At 42.6% G+C, this 24,774-nt stretch overlaps 1 protein-coding gene across 2 annotated transcripts; it reads left to right on the plus strand.

The window, feature by feature from the left end:
• The first annotated feature begins 3,265 nt into the window (after nt 1–3,265).
• LOC141097775 (uncharacterized) lies at nt 3,266–19,104 on the plus strand. 2 transcript variants are annotated; one of them, XM_073585188.1, is made up of 10 exons: nt 3,266–3,529; nt 5,814–5,923; nt 9,811–9,950; nt 10,070–10,292; nt 10,891–11,013; nt 11,617–11,836; nt 16,446–16,593; nt 17,482–17,664; nt 17,782–17,924; nt 18,050–19,104. In XM_073585188.1, the coding sequence occupies exons 1-10, from the start codon at nt 3,483–3,485 to the stop codon at nt 18,135–18,137; spliced, it is 1,425 nt and encodes a 474-aa protein (XP_073441289.1). In that variant the 5' UTR covers nt 3,266–3,482; the 3' UTR covers nt 18,138–19,104. The 2 variants fall into 2 exon arrangements, with proteins under 2 accessions (XP_073441289.1, XP_073441290.1); XM_073585189.1 differs by lacking the exons at nt 3,266–3,529; nt 5,814–5,923 and adding an exon at nt 7,058–7,184.
• The last annotated feature ends 5,670 nt before the right edge of the window (nt 19,105–24,774 follow it).

A 24,774-nucleotide genomic window follows, 5' to 3' on the forward strand; every position in this document is an offset into this window, starting at 1 on the left:
AGCTATAATTTTTCCATATTTTGACCCACAGAGTCATGTGAGGTCTTATTTTTTGCGGGATGAGTTTTATGATTTGGAGCTTTTATGCAATAAAAACAATTTTATATAAAAAATAAATATTTTTGCATCGCTTTATTCTGCGAGGTATAACTTTTTAATTTTTTTTGCTGATGATGCTGTTTTCAGTGGTACCATGTTTATTTATATACATCTTTTTGATCGCCCATTATTGCACTTTTTGTTCGGTGGTATGATGATAAAGCATTATTTTTTGCCTTTTTTTTTTGAAGGAGTTCACTAAAGGGGTTAACTAGTGGGACAGTTTTATAGGGCGGGTCGTTACTGACACGGCGATACTAAATGTGTATTTTTATTGGGTTTTTTTTCACAAAAAAATAATTTATTAGGGGTTTTTTATTTTTTTAAAAATTATTTTTGCACTTTTTTTTTTTTAACTTTATTACACTGTCCCAGGGGGGACATTACTATATTGTGTCAGATCACTGATCTGACACTTTGCAGTCCACTGTGTCAGATCAGCAATCTGACAGGCACTACTGGAGGCTTTCTCAGCAGGCACTGAGAAAGCCGCCTCCCTGCAGGATCCGGGGGCCTGCAGGGAGGAGGCCCTCGGAGCAACGCGAGCACATCGCCAAATTTTGCGCTAAGTATCTCATATGTTTTTTCTAGATTACAAAAGCCATTATGCTATTCGTATTTCACATATTTCATATTTGATATGCCTTGATTCACATGAGTGCAACCATTTCCTTATTTGAAATGCAATGTTATAGCCATTAAGTCCTGTTAGTAGAAGATATCAGGAATTGCAAAAAAAAAAAAAAAAAAAATCATCTCTGAATAGATAACAAAATATGTGCCCCCTGCGCCGCAGGTTAAAAGGAAAGACAGCAGCCCTTTGTAAAGCAGGCCTAATAAAACCACGATCGGAGCAGAATGGATGCGTGCCGCGTCGCCATGGTAACTCTAACAACATGAACCCAGGCGTCGGCACATACAGTCGCAGAAGCTGCTTATATCTATTTATGGGATCCATAAAATGTCTGTTTTTTTCTTTTTTTTTTTTCTTTTTCGACTATCTGGTTAGATAAAATGTCAGCAGCCAAATCTAATTGTATTTTGGCAGGAGAACGCGATCATCGACTTCATGAAACGCCAATTAATGTTTGGCGACAACAAATGTAATTTTTTTTCGCTGATTAAATGGATTTTTAATGAAGTTTTCAGATTTTATTTATAAATCAAAAAGTTTTCAACTTTGGGTGAATTGTCAAATTTGGTGAATCAGCCATTAAATATTTGGATGGTGACCACGGGTGACCACGTGAGAACAATGACTACTGGCCTCAGTCTTGGAAGACCCAAAGACATACTGGCCTAGTGTATTTTATCCCTTTATCCCCTCCCGGACCTTAGTGGAAGAGAGCAGTATGGCGGTGGGTTGGCCTCTGATTTACTAGATCTGTGCAACCTGATTTGCAATAATTTCAGATTCGCCAAAACTAAGATTGTGGAGAGGTTCATAACTAATCCGACTCATTAAGAATCAATGCCATCATTTCTAGTATTGGCCCCATCTTTTTTTTTTAAATTGAATTCCAAGGTTTGCAGTAAATATCCTTAATTATGGGTTTGAAAAAAAAAAACATTAAATTCAGAGAAACAAAGCATTTAGTCCATAAAACAAATCAGACTAGATGAGCATTGAGGGCAGTTCTAAGTGCATCGACACGCCCCCTTTGCATCGACACCCCCTCTGTGCATCAACATGCCCCCCTGTGCATCGACACGGCCCCCTCTGCATCAGCATGCCCTCCTGGGCATCAACACGCCTCCTGTGCGTCAGCACACCCCCTGTGCATCGACACGCCCCCTGTGCATCAACCTGCCCCCTTTGTATGGACACACACCCTGTGCATCGATACACCCCTTGTGCACTTCCTACCTGATTTACATATTATTATTATTTATTTATATAGCGCCATTAATTCCATGGTGCTGTACATGAGAAGGGGGGTTACATACAAAGTTATAGATATCGTTAACAGTAAACAAGTTTCCACCTCAAATTTACAATGACAGACTGGTACAGAAGGGACGGGACCCTGTTCTTGCGGACTTACATTCTACGGGATAGCGGGGAAAAGACAGAAGGTCAGGGGTGCAGCAGCTCTGGTGGTGATGAGGCGGCAGCTCAGATGGTGGTGAGGCGGCAGAATGGTTATTGCAGTCTGTAAGCTTTCCTGAAAATATGGGTTTTCAGGTTCCGTTTGAAAGATCCGAGGGTGGTGGATAATCGGACGTGTTGAGGCATGGCATTCCAGAGGATAGGGGATATTCGGTAGAAATCTTGGAGGCGGTTGTGTGGGGAACGAATAAGTGTGGAGGAGAGTTGGAGATCTTGGGAGGATCGAAGAGTATGTGAGGGAAGATATTGGGAGATTAGTTCAGAGATATAAGGAGGGGAAAGGTTGTGGATGGCTTTGTAGGTCAGTGTTAGTAGTTTGAACTGGATTCGTTGGGGAATTGGGAGCCAATGGAGGGATTTGCAGAGGGGAGAGACAGGGGAGTAGCGAGGAGAGAGGTGGATTAGTCGAGCAGCAAAATTGATGACAGACTGGAGTGGTGCAAGAGAGTTAGCAGGGAGGCCACAGAGGAGAGTGTTGTAGTAGTCAAGGCGGGAGATAAGGGCATGTACAAGAGTTTTAGTAGATTGAGGACTGAGGAAGGGACGGCTTCTGGAAATATGTTTGAGTTGGAGGCGACAGGAGGTGGCAAGAGATTGGACGTGCGGTTTGAAGGACAGGGCAGAGTCGATAGTTACTCCAAGGCAGCGGATTTCAGGTGCGGGAGATAGCATGATGCATTGGCTTCTTCACTAGATTTCTCATGACTGGCACATTGGATCTCTACAAAAAAAAGTATCATTTGCATTGGGGGATCATTTTCTATTCACCTATGCCATTACTTTTAAGATGTACAAAGTTCCCTTTAAGAATGAAAATATGCAGAAAATAGTTATTTTCTCTGTACATAACAATGTAGCAAAAAGTTTAAGGTTCATGAAAGGTAAAAAGTGTCAGATCTGTGGCTTTGTGCGAGATTTGTAAGCAGCTCGGCACAGCAGGGATTTTCTTGCCAATATTAATATGATATTTGCATCCAGCAATGCGACAGAATAAGCACGTGAAGCGGGCGCTGCGCCCTGCCAGCCTACCGCTGCCACTTTTATTCTTTCTTTTTGGCTTTGTCCCCTTCCTGCCCGTACCATTGTACTCTGTCACTGTTTGCTGGGAGGTTGTCAGGTACACAAACCGCAGGCCCCTGGCTATACAATAAGCCGCTCAATCTCCTCTGGTAAAACCGGCTTTTCTATTCTAAACGGAGAGGGGAGGAGAAGACGAGGGACCATGGAAACACAAAACAGGGATCCTGCATTCACAATATGGGAATCTTAGAACATGGATCCTTCGTCTGTGTCTTGTATCTGCGAGCTGTGCGACTGCGGGTGAGCAAATAATATACGCTGTTATATGCAGGATACGTCTATATCATCTGTCCCATTCAGTGCAGGAAGCAAAAAGTTATAAAAAGTTACAAAAGTTGACAGAAGTTTGCTCAAAACTTTTTGGGTAACGCATTTTGCTACGCGAAGCATAAAACTCTTAATTATTCAGAACCCATGTGAAGCGAACCCACAGATGTAGCAGAGCTGAATTTGTCATTTGCAGAACACTGTGCCACAATTTTTATAGGATCGAGTCCCGCAGAGTAATATGCAACAGTTTGTACGTATCTAATACAGGAAGGACCACAAGTAAAAGGCTTTTTTGATTGTTCCTAAGGAACTTCTCCCAAGGCTGTTTGCACCGTGCACCGTGCCCAAATGTTAGCTTTTTTCCCCTTCTTTGGGCAAGTGATGACGATCGTAGATTCTTTCATCTGAGAGAATCGGGTCAGTTATGCGATTGATACTCTGATCAGAGTTTGATCACAGAAGATGGAGAAAAAAAGTCTGCATGCTATGAGGCTGCAGAAATTGGACTGTGCTCATCCGAGTGCAGTCCGATGTTTTTCACGGACTTGCATGCAGGGCTATGGAGTCGGAGTCATGGAGTTGAAGTTGTGGAGTTGGAGTCGTGGAGTTGGGAAGGTGGAGTTGGAGTCATGGAGTCAGAGTTGGAGTTATGGAGTTGGAGTCTGAGTCGTGGAATTGGGAAGGTAGAGTTGGAGTCATGGAGTCAGAGTTGGAGTTATGGAGTTGGAGTCGTGGAATTGGGAAGGTGGAGATGGAGTCGAGGAGTAAGAGTTGGAGTTACGGAGTTGGAGTCAGAGTTGAAGTTGTGGAGTCCGAGTCAGAAGTCAGGGAAATTGAGGAGTTGGTGTCAGAGTTGGTGGTTTCGTTTACCGACTCCACAGCCCTGCTTGCATGGCCGTGTGCGATCTGAATATCTATCCCTGTCGAAGGAAAAAAATGGACATGGGCTTGGTCCCACAGAATAACATTGGTCCGAGTGCTATCCGATGTTTTGTCAGCTTGCACTGGGACCAAAAATATGCTCATCTGCACCTGCCCTCAGGGTGGTTTCAAACAATCCCAAAAAAACTTTTAAAAAGTTTACTAACTTTAACTCCATTTTTATCAAGTTTTGCCCCTCAATGCTAAGTGTTACAAATTACTCCAGAGAAGCTTTTCATGTTGCGTAGTAACTTCCCAAAGTTAGAGACCGAGCCCCGTCCAGTGTTGTATGTTCATGAAGAAAAGTCGCGTAATTATGACTTTCTACACATGGTTGCAACATAAAGGTATTTGTTCGTCTTTTATCTCTTCTTTTTTAAGACCGCAATGACCTGTCTACTACATATACGACTTTTTTACGGCTATTATGCGTTTAGAAATATGTGAAAATGTTAAACCCTTGCATGTCACTCTTCTCATCCGTGCATGCTTGCACAAGTATTCACACCTGCACATCCTTTTCTATTGGTCATACATGATTGTATACAGTATAGTTACAATTATACCTGCCATCTGTTCCCAAATATCCGGGACGCCCTCAGAAAGATGGAAGACCTGCAGGACTCCTGTAAGTGTTGCTAATTCTCCAATTTTGGGGACAATTATTATTTTTACTTAGATCTATTTGAGTATTAAAAAAAAAAATCATTTTTGAAATTGGTTTTCATTAAAAATGTTGCACCATTTGGCGTTTACAGGTTCATTGATTTCTTGCACATGCAACTTTAATCTTTGGTCATAAATCAGCTAAGAGGACAGATAATGTTTACAAACACTGACATCATTTAATCTGAACACGCTCACTGACAGATTCTCAGTTAACTCATCTTGCAGCCAGCAATAGAAAGATGCAATTGTAAGAAGCCAAACGTTGCAAAATTTTTAATGCTACCCAAATGCAAAAATTATTTTACGCCTCAAATGTCTACATAAAGTTACTAAAAACTCCCTTTAAGACATCTGAAACTTTCCTGAATGCAGCGTTTTTGGTTTATTTCTGGTGAATAATGTTGGAATCATCCATCATCAGACTGAGCCTTAAACGAACATTAAAAGGGCTGTAAATGAGGCATGGCGGGGGCCATAAGGTGAACAATGGGTGTCAGCGAGTATTGCACATTGCGCTTGATCACTTTCTGCACAAATATTGATAAACGTAAGGTGAAAATGAAAGCTAAAATTGGAGTACAGATGCTCGGATGAGGGCGGTGGGCTGCGGGCATGGAGGGCGCACAGTTTGTAAAGCGTTGTGCTGTTTCTTCCCCCTCTGCAGGCGACACAAACATCACAAGGACTGCAAGAAACGGCAACGCGCTCAGCACAGAGAAACGAATGGCGAATGTTATATCTCCCATTATAAGGCCACATTCAACATCCCACAGAGTAAGTGCTGTTGTGTCACAGAGCAGTGTAGATCGATGGCTGACATGGGGATCCTCACATTGCTGTTATTGGCATTTCTCCACAAGACTCTGAACGTGGCACAGCACAATGTATATGACACGTGTTCCTGTAAAGGCTATGATCATCTTTGGCACAGAAACATTTTTTTTACATTACTGGTTAGCTTTAGTGAATGAATTTGAACTAAGTTTCAGTCTGCAAACTTTACTTCATTCATTTTCAATTCTACTGATACATAGTTTGCTGCCTCATCTAATTTCCAGATTTTTCTCTTGTGCAAATGTCTCTCCCAGTAATATAGGCTGGATGTGAGCTCTGTGTCTCTCCCAGTAATATAGGCTGGATGTGAGCGCTGTGTCTCTCTCTGTAATATAGGCTGGATGTGAGGTCTGTGTCTCTCCCAGTAATATAGGCTGGATGTGAGCTCTGTGTCTCTCCCAGTAATATAGGCTGGATGTGAGCGCTGTCTCTCTCCCAGTAATATAGGCTGGATGTGAGCGCTGTGTCTCTCTCTGTAATATAGGCTGGATGTGAGCTTTGTGTGTCTCTCCCAGTAATATAGGCTGGATGTGAGCGCTGTCTCTCTCTAATATAGGCTGGATGGAAGCTCTGTGTGTCTCCTCCAGTAATATAGGCTCGATGTGAGCTCTGTGTCTCTCCCAGTAATATAAGCTGGATGTGAGCTCTGTGTCTCTCTCTGTAATATAGGCTGGATGTGAGCTCTGTGTGTCCCTCCCAGTTACTGTATATAGGTTGGATGCGAGTTCTGTGTGTCTCCATCAGTAATATAGGCTGGGTGTGAGTTCTGTGTGTTTCTCCCAGTAATATAGGTTGGATGTGACCTCTATGTCTCCCTGTAATATAGGCTGGATGTGAGCTCTGAGTGTCTCTCACAGTAATATAGGTTGGATGTGAGCTCTGTCTCTCTCTGTAATATAGGCTGTATGTGAGGTCTGTGTGTCTCTTCCAGTAATATAGGCTGGATGAGAGCTCTTTGTTTCCCTGTAATATAGGCTGGATGTGAGCTGTTATATTTTGTTGAAAACTTGGCACTCAGGCAAATGTTGTAAGCAGATAATTTTATTTTGTGCAGGCAACCCAAAAATAAAGACGACGTTTCGGTCCTACAATGACCTTCATCAGTCAGTCAGGGTTACAAGCAGAAACGAACGCTCAGGCTCAGCAGCACAAGCTGCAGTCTTATAGGCTTCCCTTCCAAGCTGTGACCTCTATCTCTGAGGTAAGGAAGGGTGAGCAGAGAACCTGGTGCAGCAGCTAGGCTTTGTAACATTTTTGCAGGACCCCAAGCCAAATAAAGGAATTACATAAACTATGCATCAGCAATACGGTCAAAAACTTAAATGAAATTTTTTTAAGAAAGTTGCATTTACTTTGCATTTAGGAAGCAAATGAACCGTGAAAAACATTTTGTGGAAAAGTGAACATAGCCATAAGCGCTCATGAACACAGCCATTTTTTGATAATATGGCTTTCAGTACATGAGTTTTTGGTATTACAAATTATCTCATTTCAAATATTCCCCTTAGAGTTACACATGTAAAATGCAAAAGTGCATGAAAATTACCAAAATACAGCTTTTGTAAAAGAAAAAAAAAAAAAAAATTCTAATCCTGCACATTCCCTTTGACGTGACATATAAGCCGACTCATTTAATACTATACAAAATTTTAGAGACATTTATATTTCTCTAAAAACAATAGTTCTCTTGTATTGGCAGATTGGCATGTGGATGTACTGCCAATGTCCATGCGATACAAGTACGGTGTACAAATCCAAATCTGTTAATGACTATTATTTTCGTCCATATTGCCTGGAGTCCGCTCTCCTGTTCTTTGTATTTACTAAGAAGTAAATTCCCGAAATATCATCCCTCGATCGAGGATCAGAGATAAAAGAGAAGACAAAAGTTGTAGATGTCGCCATATACTGCCAAGTAACCGGAGAGGGCACCTTAGGGTGCACTATAATCCGCACTGTACGGTAGTATTATTTCCTCTTTGTGTTACTGGCTTGAACATTAGGATTTCGGGCATCTGAAATGTGAATGTGCAGATGACGTCTGTTATAGCCGAGTCTTCTTTGCCAATGATTAAAATGACTCGTCGGCTGGCGTTCCATTCCCTGCCTGGCCATTCAGATTAGCCTTCAGCATCAAGCACATGGCAGTGTATCAGTGCTGACGTAATGCAAAACTCATAGAAATCTAGAACGTACGTCTACATGCCTCCATTTCCACTGGGCGGCATGTATCATCCCATCCAGGCCGCACAGAGGAGTATGGCTATTGCTCAATCATCATAGACTCGGTGAGTCGTGATACAGACCCCGTGCACACAGCAACGTATTGGCCAACTTTACATGTGCATTAGTAATGAGCTGGGATAAGGTGTTATCTGAACATGCTCGGGTGCTGAGTGCCTTCGGCGTGCTTGAAAAACATGTTCGAGTTCTCGCAACTGCATGTCTTGCGAGTATTCAACAGCCGCAACACATGTAGGGATTGCCTAACAAACAAAGCTCCAATTTTTGAAAAATATTTGAATGACTAATTCACATGACAATGCGCAAAGTTTATGGTGCAATTCAAAGTAGTCATGCAAATTGTCTGCAGAGCTGGAGGGGAATGTTTAGTTCTTAGGGTTTATGCACACAATGTCTTTTTCAGGCAATTTCCATCCAGAAGCCACCTGAAAAAATGCTGCAAAATTGTAGCAAAAAATCAACCGAATGTAAAAATAGCATTGCTATGCACATGCTCAGTCTTATGTCACTTCTTTAAACTGCTTCAGAGTTTGGAAACTGTCGCGGTTAAAAGGAGTAAGGCTGGTTGCACACTAGCCTTTTTTAGCACTGCGCTTCATACGCATCATGCGCATGCGTCCTGCTCCCCTATCTTTAACATAGGGGCGCATGGTCTAGCGTAAGCACGCGTTCTTATGCGTTTTCATGCGCATGCATTTTATTGTAGTGTGCGCCTAGGCGCGCCGGACGCATTTTTGGTCCGTCCGACCTGTCTCAAAAAAACACATGCACAAGCTTGCGCACGGAATGCGTCAAAAAAAAAAAAAATCACATTACAGTCTATGGGAATGCACTCGTGCGCATCGACATGCGCACGCCTGCGTTTAAAATTGCATACGTTTTAAAAGTTAACATGGCTAGAAACTGGTTAAAACGCATGTGCCTAAAAAAAGCAAACGCATACAAAACGCATGATGCATTTTTTGCATGCGATTCTATTGTGCACGAAGCGCAGCGCTAAAAAAACGCTAGTGTGAAAGTAGCCTAACATGCTTAATCTCGGAATGAAAACCCCCAGGTAGCTGCCCACCTCTAAAGTGTAAAACATGGAGAGCAGACTCCACCGGAAAAACAAAGGCAAAGCCACAGCAATAAAAAAAACTCCAAGCTCTCAATATTGAACATTTTTGCAACATTTTGCTCACTTTTAGTATATACCCAGAAGATTGTCATCCACAAGCTGAAGAGAAAATCTACAATGTAAAGTGACCGCTATATTGCAATACAATGTACAGAAAATCCACAGCATTTCCACCATGAAAGTGCTGCAGATGTCTTGTGTGAACACGCCCTACCATAAGCTCCAACAATACTGCTTGGTAATTTAGAAACATTTTACTCCCAATCTACCCATGTTTGAGTGGGGTCTACACAAAACCTACCCCTTTTTTTACTTTGGGACAGTTCCAAATTTGCTTGGGCTGTATCTGAAAAATCGGGACTGTTCTTGCAAATTCTGGACAACTGGCAGCAAAATCCTAAACATCTCTCAATGGTCAAATCTGCTGTGGTTTTATCACTAAATTTCATTGTTCTTCACACAGATGTGCCTCCGAGAAGCAGTAAAAGACCTCTCCATACTCCAGTCCCTCGCAACCTTCCGCCTATGAACTTTGTTACCACACAGAGGACCGAATTTATACCAAGGCCCTTAGAAGGACGACCCCAGCCATATATACCGCCTGTAAGTCTGATCTGCATAGTACATACTATACAAATATATCCCGAACACTTCTATGTATAGTAGACCATTGCTACACGTCCTTAAAACCATCAGATATATACTCTGCATTTTGTGCACAGGATGGCTACTACCAGAGACCGGAGGAGCCCCTATTGAACCAGACAGTATACAGTCTCCACTATCCACTCAAGGAGGCAGAGCGAACTATGCCCACCCGTCCCCCAGATAACCTGCGTCCATTACCTTCTTCAGGTATTCAACAAAGCACAACACACAAGGAACTGTACAAGCAATGGAAAGCGGAGCGGCAACCACACTATGGAGAACTGCCAACTCTAGCAGGTACCAAGATGCCAATGATCGATACCCAGAACTAGCGTTGCGGCATGCCCCCCCCCCCCCCCCCCCCCCCGGCAAAAGCATCACTTTTGTCTACATCCTATCTTGAGAGCTTACAAAAAAAAACATGGATGGGTAGTTAGTGGCTCATGTTAACAAGCCACGATCCATAGGTTGTGCCAAAGTCGAAGGGTGGTCAAAGTGGAGATATTATGGGACATCTATATTTTGATGGGAGTTCCAGATTGGAGACTATTAACTCTCAAAAGTACGGGATCAGTGATCTCCTTTATGCAGTAGAAGCTATGTCCCAAAGAGATGGTGGCGCAAAAAAGATCCAGCTGTTCACATGAGTGGTCACCATTACATTCTACGGGAAGTGTGAAAATCACAACACCAAGCCAATAGGTGACCATTGTCACATAGTCTGTTTTGTTGAATCATAAGGTTTGGAAGAGATGTATTGGGTGTCCTTGTCCTTTTAGCCCAAATCCTTATTTTGTACTGCAGTGAAGAAAATTGTCTTCTCCGGAAAATAAGAATAATTCAATGACTGAGATTGTTTCCATCCGTTTATGACTTTTTATACTTTTCCATACAGGTTCTCTACTCTTTCCTGGGGATGCTCGTGACATGAAAACAACAACCCAAGATCATTTTGTAGAGAAGACACTGAGGAGGGTGGAACCAGTGAAGGCTTCACAAGACCACCTGGCCATTGAGGGTAAAGGAAGGAACAAAAGTAAACTGTATAAAGCCAGAGTTATCTTAGAGATGACCATACACATTAGGTGAATATTGGCCGAACCCAACAATTATGGTGGAACTGGCCAACATCTAATGTGTGAGTCTTGATTCTCCTTCAACGTCAGGTGTCGGTGGAAAGAAGGGTCGCCTAATTCTTTAGTTCATTTTGGTGATCAAAGATTGTCTGGCAGCGACTTATTCCCCTCTCCAGAGAATGCATGTGTATAGGATAGTCGAGAGGAACAATTGTCAAATGAATTGGCGTTCGACCATCCGCAGTCTGATGTGTAAATGCAACAAGGTGCAAAAATTGTGGTCAAAGTTGTGCACAGATGCTCCAATGACAATGTATTGGTCTTTGTAAAAGGTCTGCCCAGGAGGATGTACCATACATACGACCACTACAGTTAATCATTGACCATAGTGGTCATGTGTTCGCTTCCCGACATCAGTCAGCACTTTTAGAAAGACTCCTAGAAATTACTCCCAATATAGATAACGGATTTACACAAGTCGTGTACATAAAATTACTTGTTCTCTGCCAGACTATTTGTAATCCAGACTAAATATCCCCTTATAGGTGAGCATTTCATGACTACAACACATCAGTCCACATTTTATCCTCTACCACTGGAAAAGAAACATGCATCTAAGGAATCTCTTCCAAAAAATGTCGACAAACGACTTCCAGTGGAACTGGTGACCAAATATCAAAGTGATTTCTCCGGGGGCCAAATCAGAGAGCCCATTCGGCCAGCCCATCCACCCGCTGACAACCTTACTCTCCACCCATTTTACAGGTACGAAGCTTGAGGATCATTAGCATAAGATGGTTATGTAGGTTGACAAAGACATAGGTACACCAAGAACAACTCTTTCTCCATGACTTCCCTAACTACAAAGAACTCAACACGTCCCGCTGCCACCAAAGCCCACTGTCGAGTCCTCCTCCATCTGACTTTTTCTTACCTTTGGTGCATGACATCCACTTTGGGCGTCTTCTCTCTGGATCTGATATCCTGATGTGGAAGACCTAGCCAAAGCAGGCATCACAAGATTGGATGCTGAAGGAAAGAGGCCGGATGGAGTGAAGGACTGGAATGTGGGTGGTGAGATAGATGACCACCTGCCGAGGACTATTCTTTTTACACTCTAACATAGCATGATAAGCATAAATATGCCATAATAAAGAAAATTTGATTTGCATTAATAATAATAATAGTTTTTATTTATATAGGGCCAACATATTCTGCAGCACTTTACAATTAAGTGGGGACATGTACAGACAATAAATTCAATACAAGTTAAGACAATTTAAACAGTGACATTAGGAGTGAGGTCCCTGCTCACAAGCTTACAATCTTCAAGGAAATGGGGGGGGACACAGTAGATGAAAAGTGCTTGTTATTTCAGGTCTGGCAATTATAATAAGTAGGGATTTTCAGATAAAGCTGCATGATCCGATCATCAGCCCGTGTGTTTAAGTACAATAGTCAAGTATCAAGTGCAGTTAGCGTGTGCATGGAGGGTGTGGAGACAGATGAATAGTAGGGTGCAGATTCAGAATTATATTTGGAAGGAGGGAGCAGGGCAAAGTTAGTTTACTGAGTAGTTGATGTGGTAGGCTTGTTTGAAGAGATTGGTTTTCAAAGCGCGCTTGAATAGGTCGTGGCTAGATATCAGTCTGATCGTCTGGGGAAGTGCATTCCAGAGAGCTGGTGCAGCACGAGAGAAGTCTTGGAGACGGAGGTGCGAGGTTCGCATTACGGGGGATGTTAGTCTTAGGTCATTTGTAGAATGGAGGGCACGTGTAGGGCGATAGACAGAGATGAGAGAGGAGATATAAGGCGGTGCAGAACTGTGGAGAGCTTTGTGGGTGAGAGAGATGAGTTTATACTGGACCCTGTAGCGAATAGGTAGCCAGTGTAATGACTAGCACAAGATGGAGGCATCGGTGAAGCGGCTGGAGAGAAATATGACCCTGGCTGCCTCACTCAAGATGGATTGGAGAGGAGAAAGCTTGGTAAGAGGGATACCGATCAGAAGAGAGTTGCAGTAGTCCAGACAAGAATGAATAAGAGCTACAGTACAGTCATATGTAAAAGTTTGGGCACCCCTATTAATGTTAACCTTTTTTCTTTATAACAATTTTGGTTTTTGCAACAGCTATTTCAGGTTCATATGTCTAATAACTGATGGACTCAGTTATATTTCTGGATTCAAATGAGGTTTATTGTACTAACAGAAAATGTGCAATCTGCATTTAAACAAAATTTGACCGGTGCAAAAGTATGGGCACCTCAACATAAAAGTGACATTAATATTTCGTAGATCCTCCTTTTGCAAAAATAACAGCCTCTAGTCGCTTCCTGTAGCTATTAATGAGTTCCTGGATCCTGGATGAAGGTATTTGTGACCATTCCTGTTTACAAAACAACTCCAGTTCAGTTAAGTTTGATGGTCGCCGAGCATGGACAGCCTGCTTCAAATCATCCCACAGATGTTCAATGATATTCAGGTCTGGGGACTGGGATGGCCATTCCAGAACATTGTAATTGTTCCTCTGCATGAATGCCTGAGTAGATTTGGATCGGTGTTTTGGATCATTGTCTTGCTGAAATATCCATCCCCTGCGTAACTTCAACTTCGTCACTGATTCTTGCACATTATTGTCAAGAATCTGCTGATACTGAGTTGAATCCATGCGACCCTCAACTTTAACAAGATTCCCGGTGCCGGCATTGGCCACACAACCCCAAAGCATGATGGAACCACCACCAAATTTTACTGTGGGTAGCAAGTGTTTTTCTTGGAATGCTGTGTTTTTTAGACTCCATGCATACCGCCTTTTTGTATGACCAAACAACTCAATCTTTGTTTCATCAGTCCACAGGACCTTCTTCCAAAATGTAACTGGCTTGTCCAAATGTGCTTTTGCATACCTCAGGTGACTCTGTTTGTGGCGTGCTTGCAGAAACGGCTTCTTTCGCATCACTCTCCCATACAGCTTCTCCTTGTGCAAAGTGCGCTTTATTGTTGACCGATGCACAGTGACACCATCTGCAGCAAGATGATGCTGCAGGTCTTTGGAGGTGGTCTGTGGATTGTCCTTGACTGTTCTCACCATTCTTCTTCTCCGCCTTTCTGATATTTTTCTTGGCCTGCCACTTCTGGGCTTAACAAGAACTGTACCTGTGTTCTTCCATTTCCTTACTATGTTCCTCACAGTGGAAACTGACAGGTTAAATCTCTGAGACAACTTTTTGTATCCTTCCCCTGAAAAGCTATGTTGAATAATCTTTGTTTTCAGATCATTTGAGAGTTGTTTTGAGGAGCCCATGATGCCACTCTTCATAGGAGAATCAAATATGAGAACTACTTGCAAGTGGCCACCTTAAATACCTTTTCTCATGATTTGATACACCTGGCTATGAAGTTCAAAGCTCAATGAGGTTACAAAACCAATTTAGTGCTTCAGGAAGTCAGTAAAAAGTAGTTAGGAGTGTTCAAATCAAGAAAATGATAAGGGTGCCCATACTTTTGCACCGGTCAAATTTTGTATAAATGCAGATTGCACGTTTTCTGTTAGTACAATAAACCTCATTTGAATCCAGAAATATAACTGAGTCCATCAGTTATTAGATATATGAAAATGAAATAGCTGTTGCAAAAACCAAAATTGTTATAAAGAAAAAAGGTTAACATTAATAGGGGTGCCCAAACTTTAACATACGACTGTAAAAGTCTTAGCAGTTTCAAAGGTGAGAAAAGGTCAGATTCTGGAGATGTTTTTAAAATGCAGGTGACAAGAGCGAGTGAGTGATCGGATATAGGGAGTAAAGGAAAGTTCGGTGTTGAATATGACCCCAAGACAGTGGGCATGCTGCTTGGGAGTTATGGTTGAACCCTCTAGGGTTATTTCGATGTTAGGTAGAGTGAGGTTAGTAGATGCAATGCAAATTTAACTTCCTTTCCAAATTTCAGCGAACTGCTTAATTGTAACCAGAATACGCAAATCCTCCTACATTTCCATGTAATTTTTATGCTGACTGTAGATTTTTTAACATTAAACTTTATCTGCCATGTTTTTGCTCATACAGCCAATTTACAGAGATCATTCTGTAATCTTATATAATCAGTTTTTATTGTCCTCCAATTCTCCAAAGTTTTGTCATCAAACACTGACGCTCATTCCCCTCCACAAGGTCATTAATAAAGAGATTAAAAAGAGATGGGTCTAATACTGATCCTTGTGGTGCCCTCTTGCTCCTAATACTGATCCTTGTGCTCCCCAATACTGAGCCATGTGGTCCCCTCTGCTCCAGTAATGATCCTTGCAGTCCTCACTGCTCTCAATACTGATCCTTGTTGTTGGTTCCGATTTCCTTTTGCTCTCCAACCATAAATATCTCCTATATCATTCCATGTTGGTTTCCAACACTTGTGTTCGTCAAAGCTGATACTTGTGGCCCTCACTGCTCTCAGTACTGATCCTTGTGGCCCCCACTGCTCTCAGCACTGATCCTTTTGGCCCCCATTACTCTCAGCACTGATCCTTTTGGCCCCCATTGCTCTCAGTACTGATCCTTGTAGTCCACACTGCTCTCACTACTGATTCTTGTCGTCCCTACTGCTGTTCAATTCTGATCCTTGTAGTCACTACTGCTCTCAGTATGGATGCTTGTGGCCCCCACAGTTCTCAGTACCGATCCTTGTAGGTTCTCACTGCTCTCAGTTCTGTTCCTTGTAGTCCTCACTGCCCTCAGTACCGATCCTTGTGGCCCCCACTGCTCTCAGTATCAATTCTTGTGGCCCCAACTGCTCTCACTACTGATTCTTGTCGTCCCTACTGCTGTTCAATTCTGATCCTTGTAGTCGCTACTGTTCTCAGTACGGATGCTTGTGGCCCCCACAGTTCTCAGTACCAATCCTTGTAGGTTCTCACTGCTCTCAATACTGATTCTTGTAGTCCTCACTGCTTCCAGTACTGATCCTTGTGGAACCCACTGGGCTCAGTATAAATCCTTGTGGCCCCCACTGCTCTCAGAAAAGATCCTTGTAGTCCCCACTGCTTTCAGTACTGATCTTTGTGGCACCCAATGGTCGGTCTCAGTACCGATACTTGTGGCTCCCACTGCTCTCAGTTTCGATCCTTGTAGTCCCCACTGCTCAGTATCGATCCTTGTAGTCCCCACTGCTCTCAGTATCGATCCTTGTAGTCCCCACTGCTTCCAGTACTGATCCTTTCGGCTTCCACTGCACCCAGTACTAATCCTTGTCACACTCACTGCTGACTTTAACCCATTTAGATATTGTATCATTTTCGACTTCTTTACTGTCCATTCACCATTTCTTTGTTACTGAACCTAATATCCATATAAAATCATTGTGTCTCTTTTTCTTCATTAGTAACGACTTTCAGACAGTTCAACAAGTGACATACCCCGGCTGGAATCCTTTGTTGCATCCTCGGCCAGAGCCAGCTCAGTTAAAGGAAGAGTTGACTTCCATGGACCGAGAACGGGGAGGACAGGTGGATGGGAATACTGTTACAAAGGTTTGATTATGTTCTCCGATTGTCTTGGATAAATGTCATTTTACTACTCACCAATAGGTTGTCACACTGCTCCATATTCCTCAAGTATCTGAATCTTTCACACCTTACACAAACTGGAGTGGTAGCAAAATATTATTGTTAAGGAATTGCAAAATTTTGTGACCGGTTTCTAAGAATGTATTCTTTTATAAGATTTTTATTGCCCAGAAATGTTCATTGCAATATAATCCAGCAGCTCAATGTGGGCTACTACAGTTAGGCTTGGCACTTACCATTCTGCTTATCAGGGTTGAGGTCCCTAGTTTCCACCATTTAACTCATACGCAGGGTCTGGTCTTTACTGCATGGTCTCCAGGCTGTGTCTGCATAGTAGCTTCAGGCCAGTTAAAATACCAAAGAAGCCAGAGAGTAAGGGGCAAGAATAAAATCAGATCCAAAAACGTAGTCAGCGATAGCCGGGTCGAGGAACAGAAGAGTAAACATGCCGATAGTGGTCATGAAGTCATAGCTCAAATAAGTGCGGGCACCCATGCATTCATGTAGAGAATGGTCTAGAAGAATACTATGTCCGAATACAATTACCGGTCCAAAAGACTACCAAACTAGTATCTATCCAAGGTATAAAATACTGGATACAAGACAAGGAGCTAGAGAAAATGAAGTTGGGAACCAGAAGTGCCTAGTTGCCACCAACCCCATCCATTGATTGGCTGGTCATCCAGACCACCCAATTGGCTACCAAAAATATCCATAAACCTGGCTGAATGCAGCTTATGCTGTATGTTAGCGTTGATGAAGAGATCAAAGTCTGTGTATATAGGTGCATAACAGTATGCATGCGGTCTAATGCTACATTCACCTTTTTTTACACTATGTGTCATATTGTAGCTGGCCTTTCTACCACATGAACCACAACCCAAGGAGCCAGTAAAAAGACCCCGATCAGTTCTCCGACCACTAAATGCAAAATTTGATGGTACAACCCACAGTAGAGTCGTGTTCAAAGATTGGGGCATTCAACCCCGACGCCGTTACGGAGACCCCATGGATGGGATCTCAATGAGGTCTTTGGTGAGTCTAGCTTGCTGCTCGTAACACACGATTAACAATGACTAAGTCATCTATGCACCATATCTCAAGTATATATATATATATATATATATAATATGTAGTATCTTTTCACCTTAGGTGAAGCTGGATTCTGAGACCACAACAGGGAGCACTTTCATCCCTAAAAAAGGAGAGCCTATGAAGAAGCATAAGCCGGTGAAGGACAACCTGGAGTTGACTGGAGACCAGGACTTCTCTACTGTTCATAAGGAGACATTCAGGTAATAGGGGACTCTGACTGCACAGCGCCGGCCAAGATTGGTGCCGGGCACAACAGGCAGGTAGCTAGCAACTACCTTTAATTCTTAAAATAACACTGCATTGTCCTTGTCGTTCTTTCCGGCAGAATACCAGAAATTCCTCAATGCCGCATGCAGGTTTATTTGGAGCAACAGATGGGAACAAAATCTTCTTTGCCACAGAAAAGCCAATGACGTCGTGTTATCTTATATTGTAGAACTATTTCTAAATCCGTGTTTTATCAAAGACTCAAAAGCAGAATCATAAAGTTGGGCATTTAACCACATTAAAGGGGTGGCACACAAAGAACATATCGCCTGGCCATAGGATAAATGTAGAACCACTGGGACCCTTGTGAGTCAGGAATAGGTGGATCACGTGTCCACACATTTGCCCAGTTTATTTTTCAGATAAAAATCTGGTACCCAATTTTGGATGACAAAAAATTTGGACATATCGGATACTCACGTTCCTTTTTTTCTCCTTGTAGCACCCTTTTAAAGATCCATCTACCCCCCATGAATATTACCAGCATATTAAATAAAAATAGAAAATTTTACAGAACCTTTTGCTTCTGACTAGAACACTATCTAGGCCAGCGAGAGTAAACTTAAACACTTCTTAAAATTATCTCCATAAACCAGATTTGTTTTTGCATTTAGGTGAAAATATTCTGGCAGTCCTGAATAACTGAGGTGAGAGCGGCAGCTTGTGCTCTAAGCTCCAGCTATTAAACACTCAAAATCAATAAAAAAAAATAAATTGCTTTAAAAACGAATAAAAAAAAAAATAGAAGAGGAGGCAGCAACAAACACGGTTGTAAGGTGATGTAGCGGCAGGATAAAGTGGCTGTACATTAGCACCTATAAGTCATGGGTGCAGTACAGGATCTGGTGCACAGATATCACCTACTGTACGTGGCAAGATCATTTCTTGTAAGAACAGATGTGCGGTCATTTTTGGAAGAGTCATATGTACAGTGGGTACGGAGAGTATTCAGACCCCATTAAATTTTTCACTGTTTGTTTCATTGCAGTCATTTAGTAAAGTAAAAAAAGTTCATTCTTTTTCTCATTAATGTACACTCTGCACCCCATCTCGACTAAAAAAACAGAAATGTAGAAATTTTTGCAAATTTATTAAAGAAAAACTGAAATATCACATGGCCATAAGTATTTAGTCCCTTTGCTCAGACACTCATATTTAAGTCACATGCTGTCCATTTCCTTGTGATCCTCCTTGAGATGGTTCTTGTCCTTCATTGGAGTCCAGCTGTGTTTAATTAAACTGATAGGACTTGATTTGGAAAAGCACACATCTGTCTATATAAGGCTAGTTTCACACTGGCGTTTCACTGACCTGCGTCGGTCTGTGCACAGCCGCCACTAAGCTCAGCCCCTGCCACGCCTCCTCCTGTTAGCTCCGCCTATGGGCGTATGACGCTCCATGCGACCTACGTACCCTATTTTTAGCATTGGGTAGGCAGGCCGTGCGCAGGTATGAGTTTGCCGGCACATGCGTCCTTTTGACGGTGCGCCGACCAGCGCCAAACACACCATGTTGCATTTTGGTGCACCGTCAAAATGATGCATGCGCCGGCAAACGCATACCTGCGCACAGCCTGCGTACCCAATGCTAAAAATAGGGTACGCAGGTCGCATGCAGCGTCATGTGCCCATAGGCGGAGCCAACTGGAGGAGGCGTGGCGGGGCGGAGCTTAGCGGCGGCCGTGCGCAGACTGACGCTGTGAAACGCTAGTGTGAAACTAGCCTAAGACCTCACAGCTCACAGTACACATCAGACCGAATGAGAATCATAAGGTCAAAAGGAACTGGCCAAGGAGCTCAGAGACAGAATTGTGGCAAGGCACAAATCTGGCCAAGGTTACAAAAGAATTTCTGCAGTACTCAAGGTTCCTAAGAGCACAGAGGCCTCCATAATCCTTAAATGGAAGAAGTTTGGGACCACCAGAAGCCTTCCTAGACCTGGCCATCCAGCCAAACTGAGCAATCGTGGGAGAAGAGCCTTGTTGAGAGAGATAAAGAGCCCCAAGATCACTGTGGCTGAGCTCCACAGATGCAGTAGTGAGATGGGAGAAAGTTCCACAAAGTCAACTATCATTGCAGCCCACCACCAGTTGGGCCTTTATGGCAGATTGGCCCGACGGAAGCCTCTCCTCAGTGCCAGACATATGAAAGCCTGCATAGAGTTTGCTAAAAAAAACACATGAAGGACTCCCAGATTATGAGAAATAAGATTCTCTGGTCTGATAAGATGAAGAGAACTTTTTTGGTGATCATTCTAAGCGGTATGTGTGGAGAAAACCAGGCACTGCTCATCACCTGCCCAATACAATCCCAACAGTCAAACATGGTGGTGGCAGCATCATGCTATGGGGGTGTTTTTCAGCTCCATGGACAGGACGACTGGTTGCAATTGAAGGAAACATGAATGTGACCAAGTAGAGATATCCTGGATGATAACCTCTTCCAGAGTGCGTTGGACCTCAGACTTGGCCGAAGGTTCACCTTCCGACAAGACAATGACCTTAAGCACATAGCTAAATTAACAAAGGAGTGGCTTCAGAACAACTCTGTGACCATTTTTGACTGGCCCAGCCAGAGCCCTGACCTAAACCCAATTGAGCATCTCTGGAGAGACCTGAAAATGGCTGTTCACCATCCAACCTGGCAGAACTGGAGAGGATATGCAAGGAAGAATGGCAGAGGATTCCCTAATTCTGGGGTGAAAAACTTGTAAAAAAGGAGAGAAGCCAGCGCTGCTTGTGGTCAGAACGCAATACATAAAGTGCATATATGCAGATATTAATTTCTAACTGTATTTCAAAATGAGACATTTAGCAAAAAATTGATCAATCATTTGAGCCACCCCGCTACGCCAAGGCAATCTCATATGGGGCAGTCCTACTCTACGTTTTTTATATTCACTGTGCCATTGCGGCCTCCTAAATGTATTAAAAGCAAGACCATATTAAATGCACACTGTACCTGAAGCGTTTCTGAATCACTCCCATGAAGCCAGAAAAGGTGAGAGCAGATAAAGGCCAACCACGTCCAGACAGACATTTCAGTTTTAACCTTCACACTCTCCTGACCAGCAATCACAGATGAAGGGCGATACAGGCCAATACTTGATATTGGTTTGTGGCTGACCACCACTGTTGCCGTGCGCGCTTGGGTTATGTTCGCCATTCTGTGTTCATTATGACTGACTTAGGCTGCTGTGCACACACACGGCAGCCCAGCCCTGCCCCAGGCTCTATTTAATTGTGCACCTATGTTTGGGCCTGTATCACCCTTCATCTGTGGTTGCTGGTCAGGCGAGTGTGGAGGTTAAACCTGAAATGTCTATGTCCAGACCTGGTTTGTCTTTAACTGCGCTCGCCCTCTCTGGCACCATGGGAGTGATTCAGAAACGCTTCAGGTACAGTGTGCATTTAATATGGTCTTGCTTTTAATACATTTAGGAGGCCGCAATGGCACAGGGAATATAAAAAACGTAGAGTAGGACTGCCCCATATGAGATTGCCTTGGCGTGGCGGGGTGGCTCAAATGATTGATCAATTTTTTGCTAAATGTCTCATTTTGAAATACGGTTAGAAATTAATATGTGCACATGCGGTTTATGTATTGCGTTCTGACCACAAGCAGCGCTGGCTTCTCCCCCTTTTTTTACTTGAAAAACTTGTTGCACCTTCATTTCCAAGAAGACTCAAGGCTGTACTAGCTCAGAAGGGTTCATCTACTCATTACTGCTCTGAATACTTATGACCATGTGATATTTCAGTTTTTCTTTTTTAATAAATTTGCAAAAATTTCTACATTTGTTTTTTTTCAGTTAACTGAGTGCAGAGTGTACATTAATGAGAAAAAAATGAACTTTTTTGAATTTACCAAATAGCTGCAATGAAACAAAGAGTGAAAAATTTAAAGGGGTCTGAATACTTTCCGAACCCACTGTATAAATCCATATTTCTAAAATCTGATTTTTTTTTTTAGGTGAGCATTATAGGACAGATATTGTAAGACTGCACACACATGGTGCATATTTGTTGAGAATTTGCATGTAGAAAATTCACAGTAGAAGTTTCTCAACTACACACTGCAGAAATGGACAAGTGGGGACAAATTTCCAAATCTGTGGCATGTCAATTTTTTGCAATGCAAAGGTTAAATCTTCACCAAATTTGCAACCATATCCTTAGGTGTTACTTACGGATTTTGCCGCAGATTTGTGCTGAAATCCGCTCAATGTGCAAGTAGCATAAGACCTCAACCCAACAACTGTGTTACATGTACGTTTTTCACACAACCATGCCCACGTCTTAGTCTGAGGCGCTGTACACGTCTTAATTTTGATGTCCGGTTGAAAAAAATGAAACTAAATTAAAAATTGATTAATGTATTCAATTTAATTTAATTTTAAACTGAAGTAAATTAATTAAAAATGGATGAAAATTGGATAAGTGAATAGTCTGTTTTTTCTCATACAGGAGAAAAAAAAAACAAAAAAACACCTGATGTCCAAGCCCAAATAGTGGTCTGTGTCATAGCTCAGTATCAAAAATAAATCATATGTATCACTTTCTGTCTCTAACTTTTCAATTGTCTCTGAGCTAGTGATTGGAGGCTAGCAGCTATGATGCCTCCTTGACACAGCACACAGAAGCAGGAATCTCTACGTAGCTAATTGTTCAGAAGCAGCAGCATGGAGGATATTATACAGAAGTACTGAGCAGTGTAGCTGTGAATCCAGCTCCGAACGGAGATAAAACACTTATTGGAAGCAGTTGTTTGTATGTCTAGTCTACTAGAGATGAGCAAACGTGCTCGTTTAAGGTGTTATCTGAGCACACTTGGGTGCTAACCGAGGGTCTTCGGTTTGCTCAAAAAATATTTTTGAGTCCCCGCAGCTGCATGTTTTGCAGCTGTTTGGCAATCCATGCTTCTGTTGCGCCTGTCGGTTTGTTCTGCAACACAAGCAGCCGCGAGACATGCAACCAAGAGAACTTGAACATATAATTTGAAGACACTCTGTTAGCACATGAGCATGCTCAGATAACCTTATCCCAGCATGTTAACTCATCACTAGTGTCTACGCCTCTCACTCTACCACTCCATAGACTTCAAGAGGTAGCTAGAATCTTATGGGAAGTGGCTCATAAGTGGTAAAAGAATCCAATTTAACCTTTTAAAAAGTTTCTTATATTCGCTTGCACTGTTATTTTTGGAGCTGCAAGAACCCTTTGGAAATGGTCTATAGAACATTCAGCACCATTCATAAAAAGCGTGAAAAGAAAAAAGTAATCCATTAAAGATGTGACCGATTCACGTGATGCCAGCTCATCCATTATGACAAATCTGGGAGCAGAATACATTAGTAGAAGAAAATACGATTTCCTCTCTCGTACCATAAATACGCCGCTATCATCACCCGGTTGCATCCTCGCAGTTATTTTATAAGTTTTCCATTTAACTTGCAAGTCGCCAATATTAAATTATACCATCCGGGATTAATTCATTTACTGGTGGAGATAGGTAAAATATCGCATTGTAATGATCCCATCCCTGTGTAACAAATCGATACTGTGTTATTTTCACGGTAAATTAAGTAATACTGGAACCAGAGAGAACAAATGTAAAATAGAAATGTACATTAACTCGACACTAGCGGGATGGTAGCTTCCTCCACAGCAGACGTGATCAAGACGGGAACTTCAGGACGCTTTTGCTTCCAATTTATATTATGCATTCGACTTTCTTGACTTCTTAGTACAGGACTCCAGCACCCACTGACCACAGGAGCAGGCTGCACCCACTTACCGCACAGTCTGAATCCTGCCTACCATCAGTTGGCTCAGAATTATAAAGGGGTTGTCAAGGACTTGAATATTATCTTTAGAGGAACCGGTCAACAGAAACAATATTTAGCTGGTGGTATAGGATGAACCCCTTAAAGACTTGGCAAATTTTCATTTTTTAATTTTTGTTTTTTTTCCTCCCCTTATTTTAAGAGCCATATCGAGACATTGAGCTGTGTGAGGGCTTGCTTTTTGTTTGTTTTTTTGCGCCCTGATCGTTTTGATTGCCTCTTATTAAGTTTCTGTGCACCGCCCGAAACACAATGCTGAGGCTTTGATTGGAGTTGAGAGCTCCTCCCCAGCAGTAACGCAACAACCAAGGCACGTAAGCCCAAACACGGTACAAACAGTTAGTTAGGGAGTGTGCTGTGTTCCCCAACTCCAGCACACTCCCTTGCTCCAAGAAAGAGATTTTACGGTGAGTACAAAAAAATCCCTCTTTCTTTAATCGCTCCATTCGGGGACACAGGTAACCGTGGGACATCCCAAAGCAGTGCCAAGGGTGGGAAAAGAAAGAAAAGAAAATGGACTTAGGTCGGTCGGTGAGTAACTGCCACCTGCAGCACCTTCCTACTCAGGCCTGCATCAGACGAGATGCAAAACCTCGCAAAAGGTGTGCAAAGACGACCAGGTCGCGGCCTTGCAAATCTGTAAGGCCGAAGCTTGGTGATGAACAGCCCAGAAGGCCCCCACGGCCCGGGTGGAGTGAGCCCTCAGTCCCGGAGGAGGCTGTTTGTCCTGAACGCGATATGCCTCCAAAGTTGCAGAACAAATTCAAAGGGCAATAGTGGACTTAGAGGCTGGGAGCGCCTTACGACGACTTTCAGAGATGACAAATACGGTATCAGAAACATGAAAAAAGAGAAGGTTAGGGAGCACTACTAAGGGGCAGGAGAATAATATTGAAAATAAATGAGGGGTGCTGCACAATGCAAAGGCAAAAGCAATGA

Source organism: Dendrobates tinctorius, unplaced genomic scaffold (genome assembly GCF_039654945.1).
Source record: "Dendrobates tinctorius isolate UK_male_01 unplaced genomic scaffold, ASM3965494v1 ptg000086l, whole genome shotgun sequence".
Classification (NCBI taxonomy): Eukaryota; Metazoa; Chordata; class Amphibia; order Anura; family Dendrobatidae; genus Dendrobates; species Dendrobates tinctorius.

Excerpts from the sequence above, each read along its gene's own strand:
- LOC141097775 (XM_073585188.1), top strand. The coding sequence starts at position 3,483 with ATGGATCCTTCGTCTGTGTCTTGTATCTGCGAGCTGTGCGACTGCGG. Across the intron at positions 9,951-10,069 it reads CCCAGCCATATATACCGCCT|GATGGCTACTACCAGAGACC; the intron begins GTAAGTCTGATC and ends TTTTGTGCACAG. Across the intron at positions 17,665-17,781 it reads GGATCTCAATGAGGTCTTTG|GTGAAGCTGGATTCTGAGAC; the intron begins GTGAGTCTAGCT and ends TTTTCACCTTAG.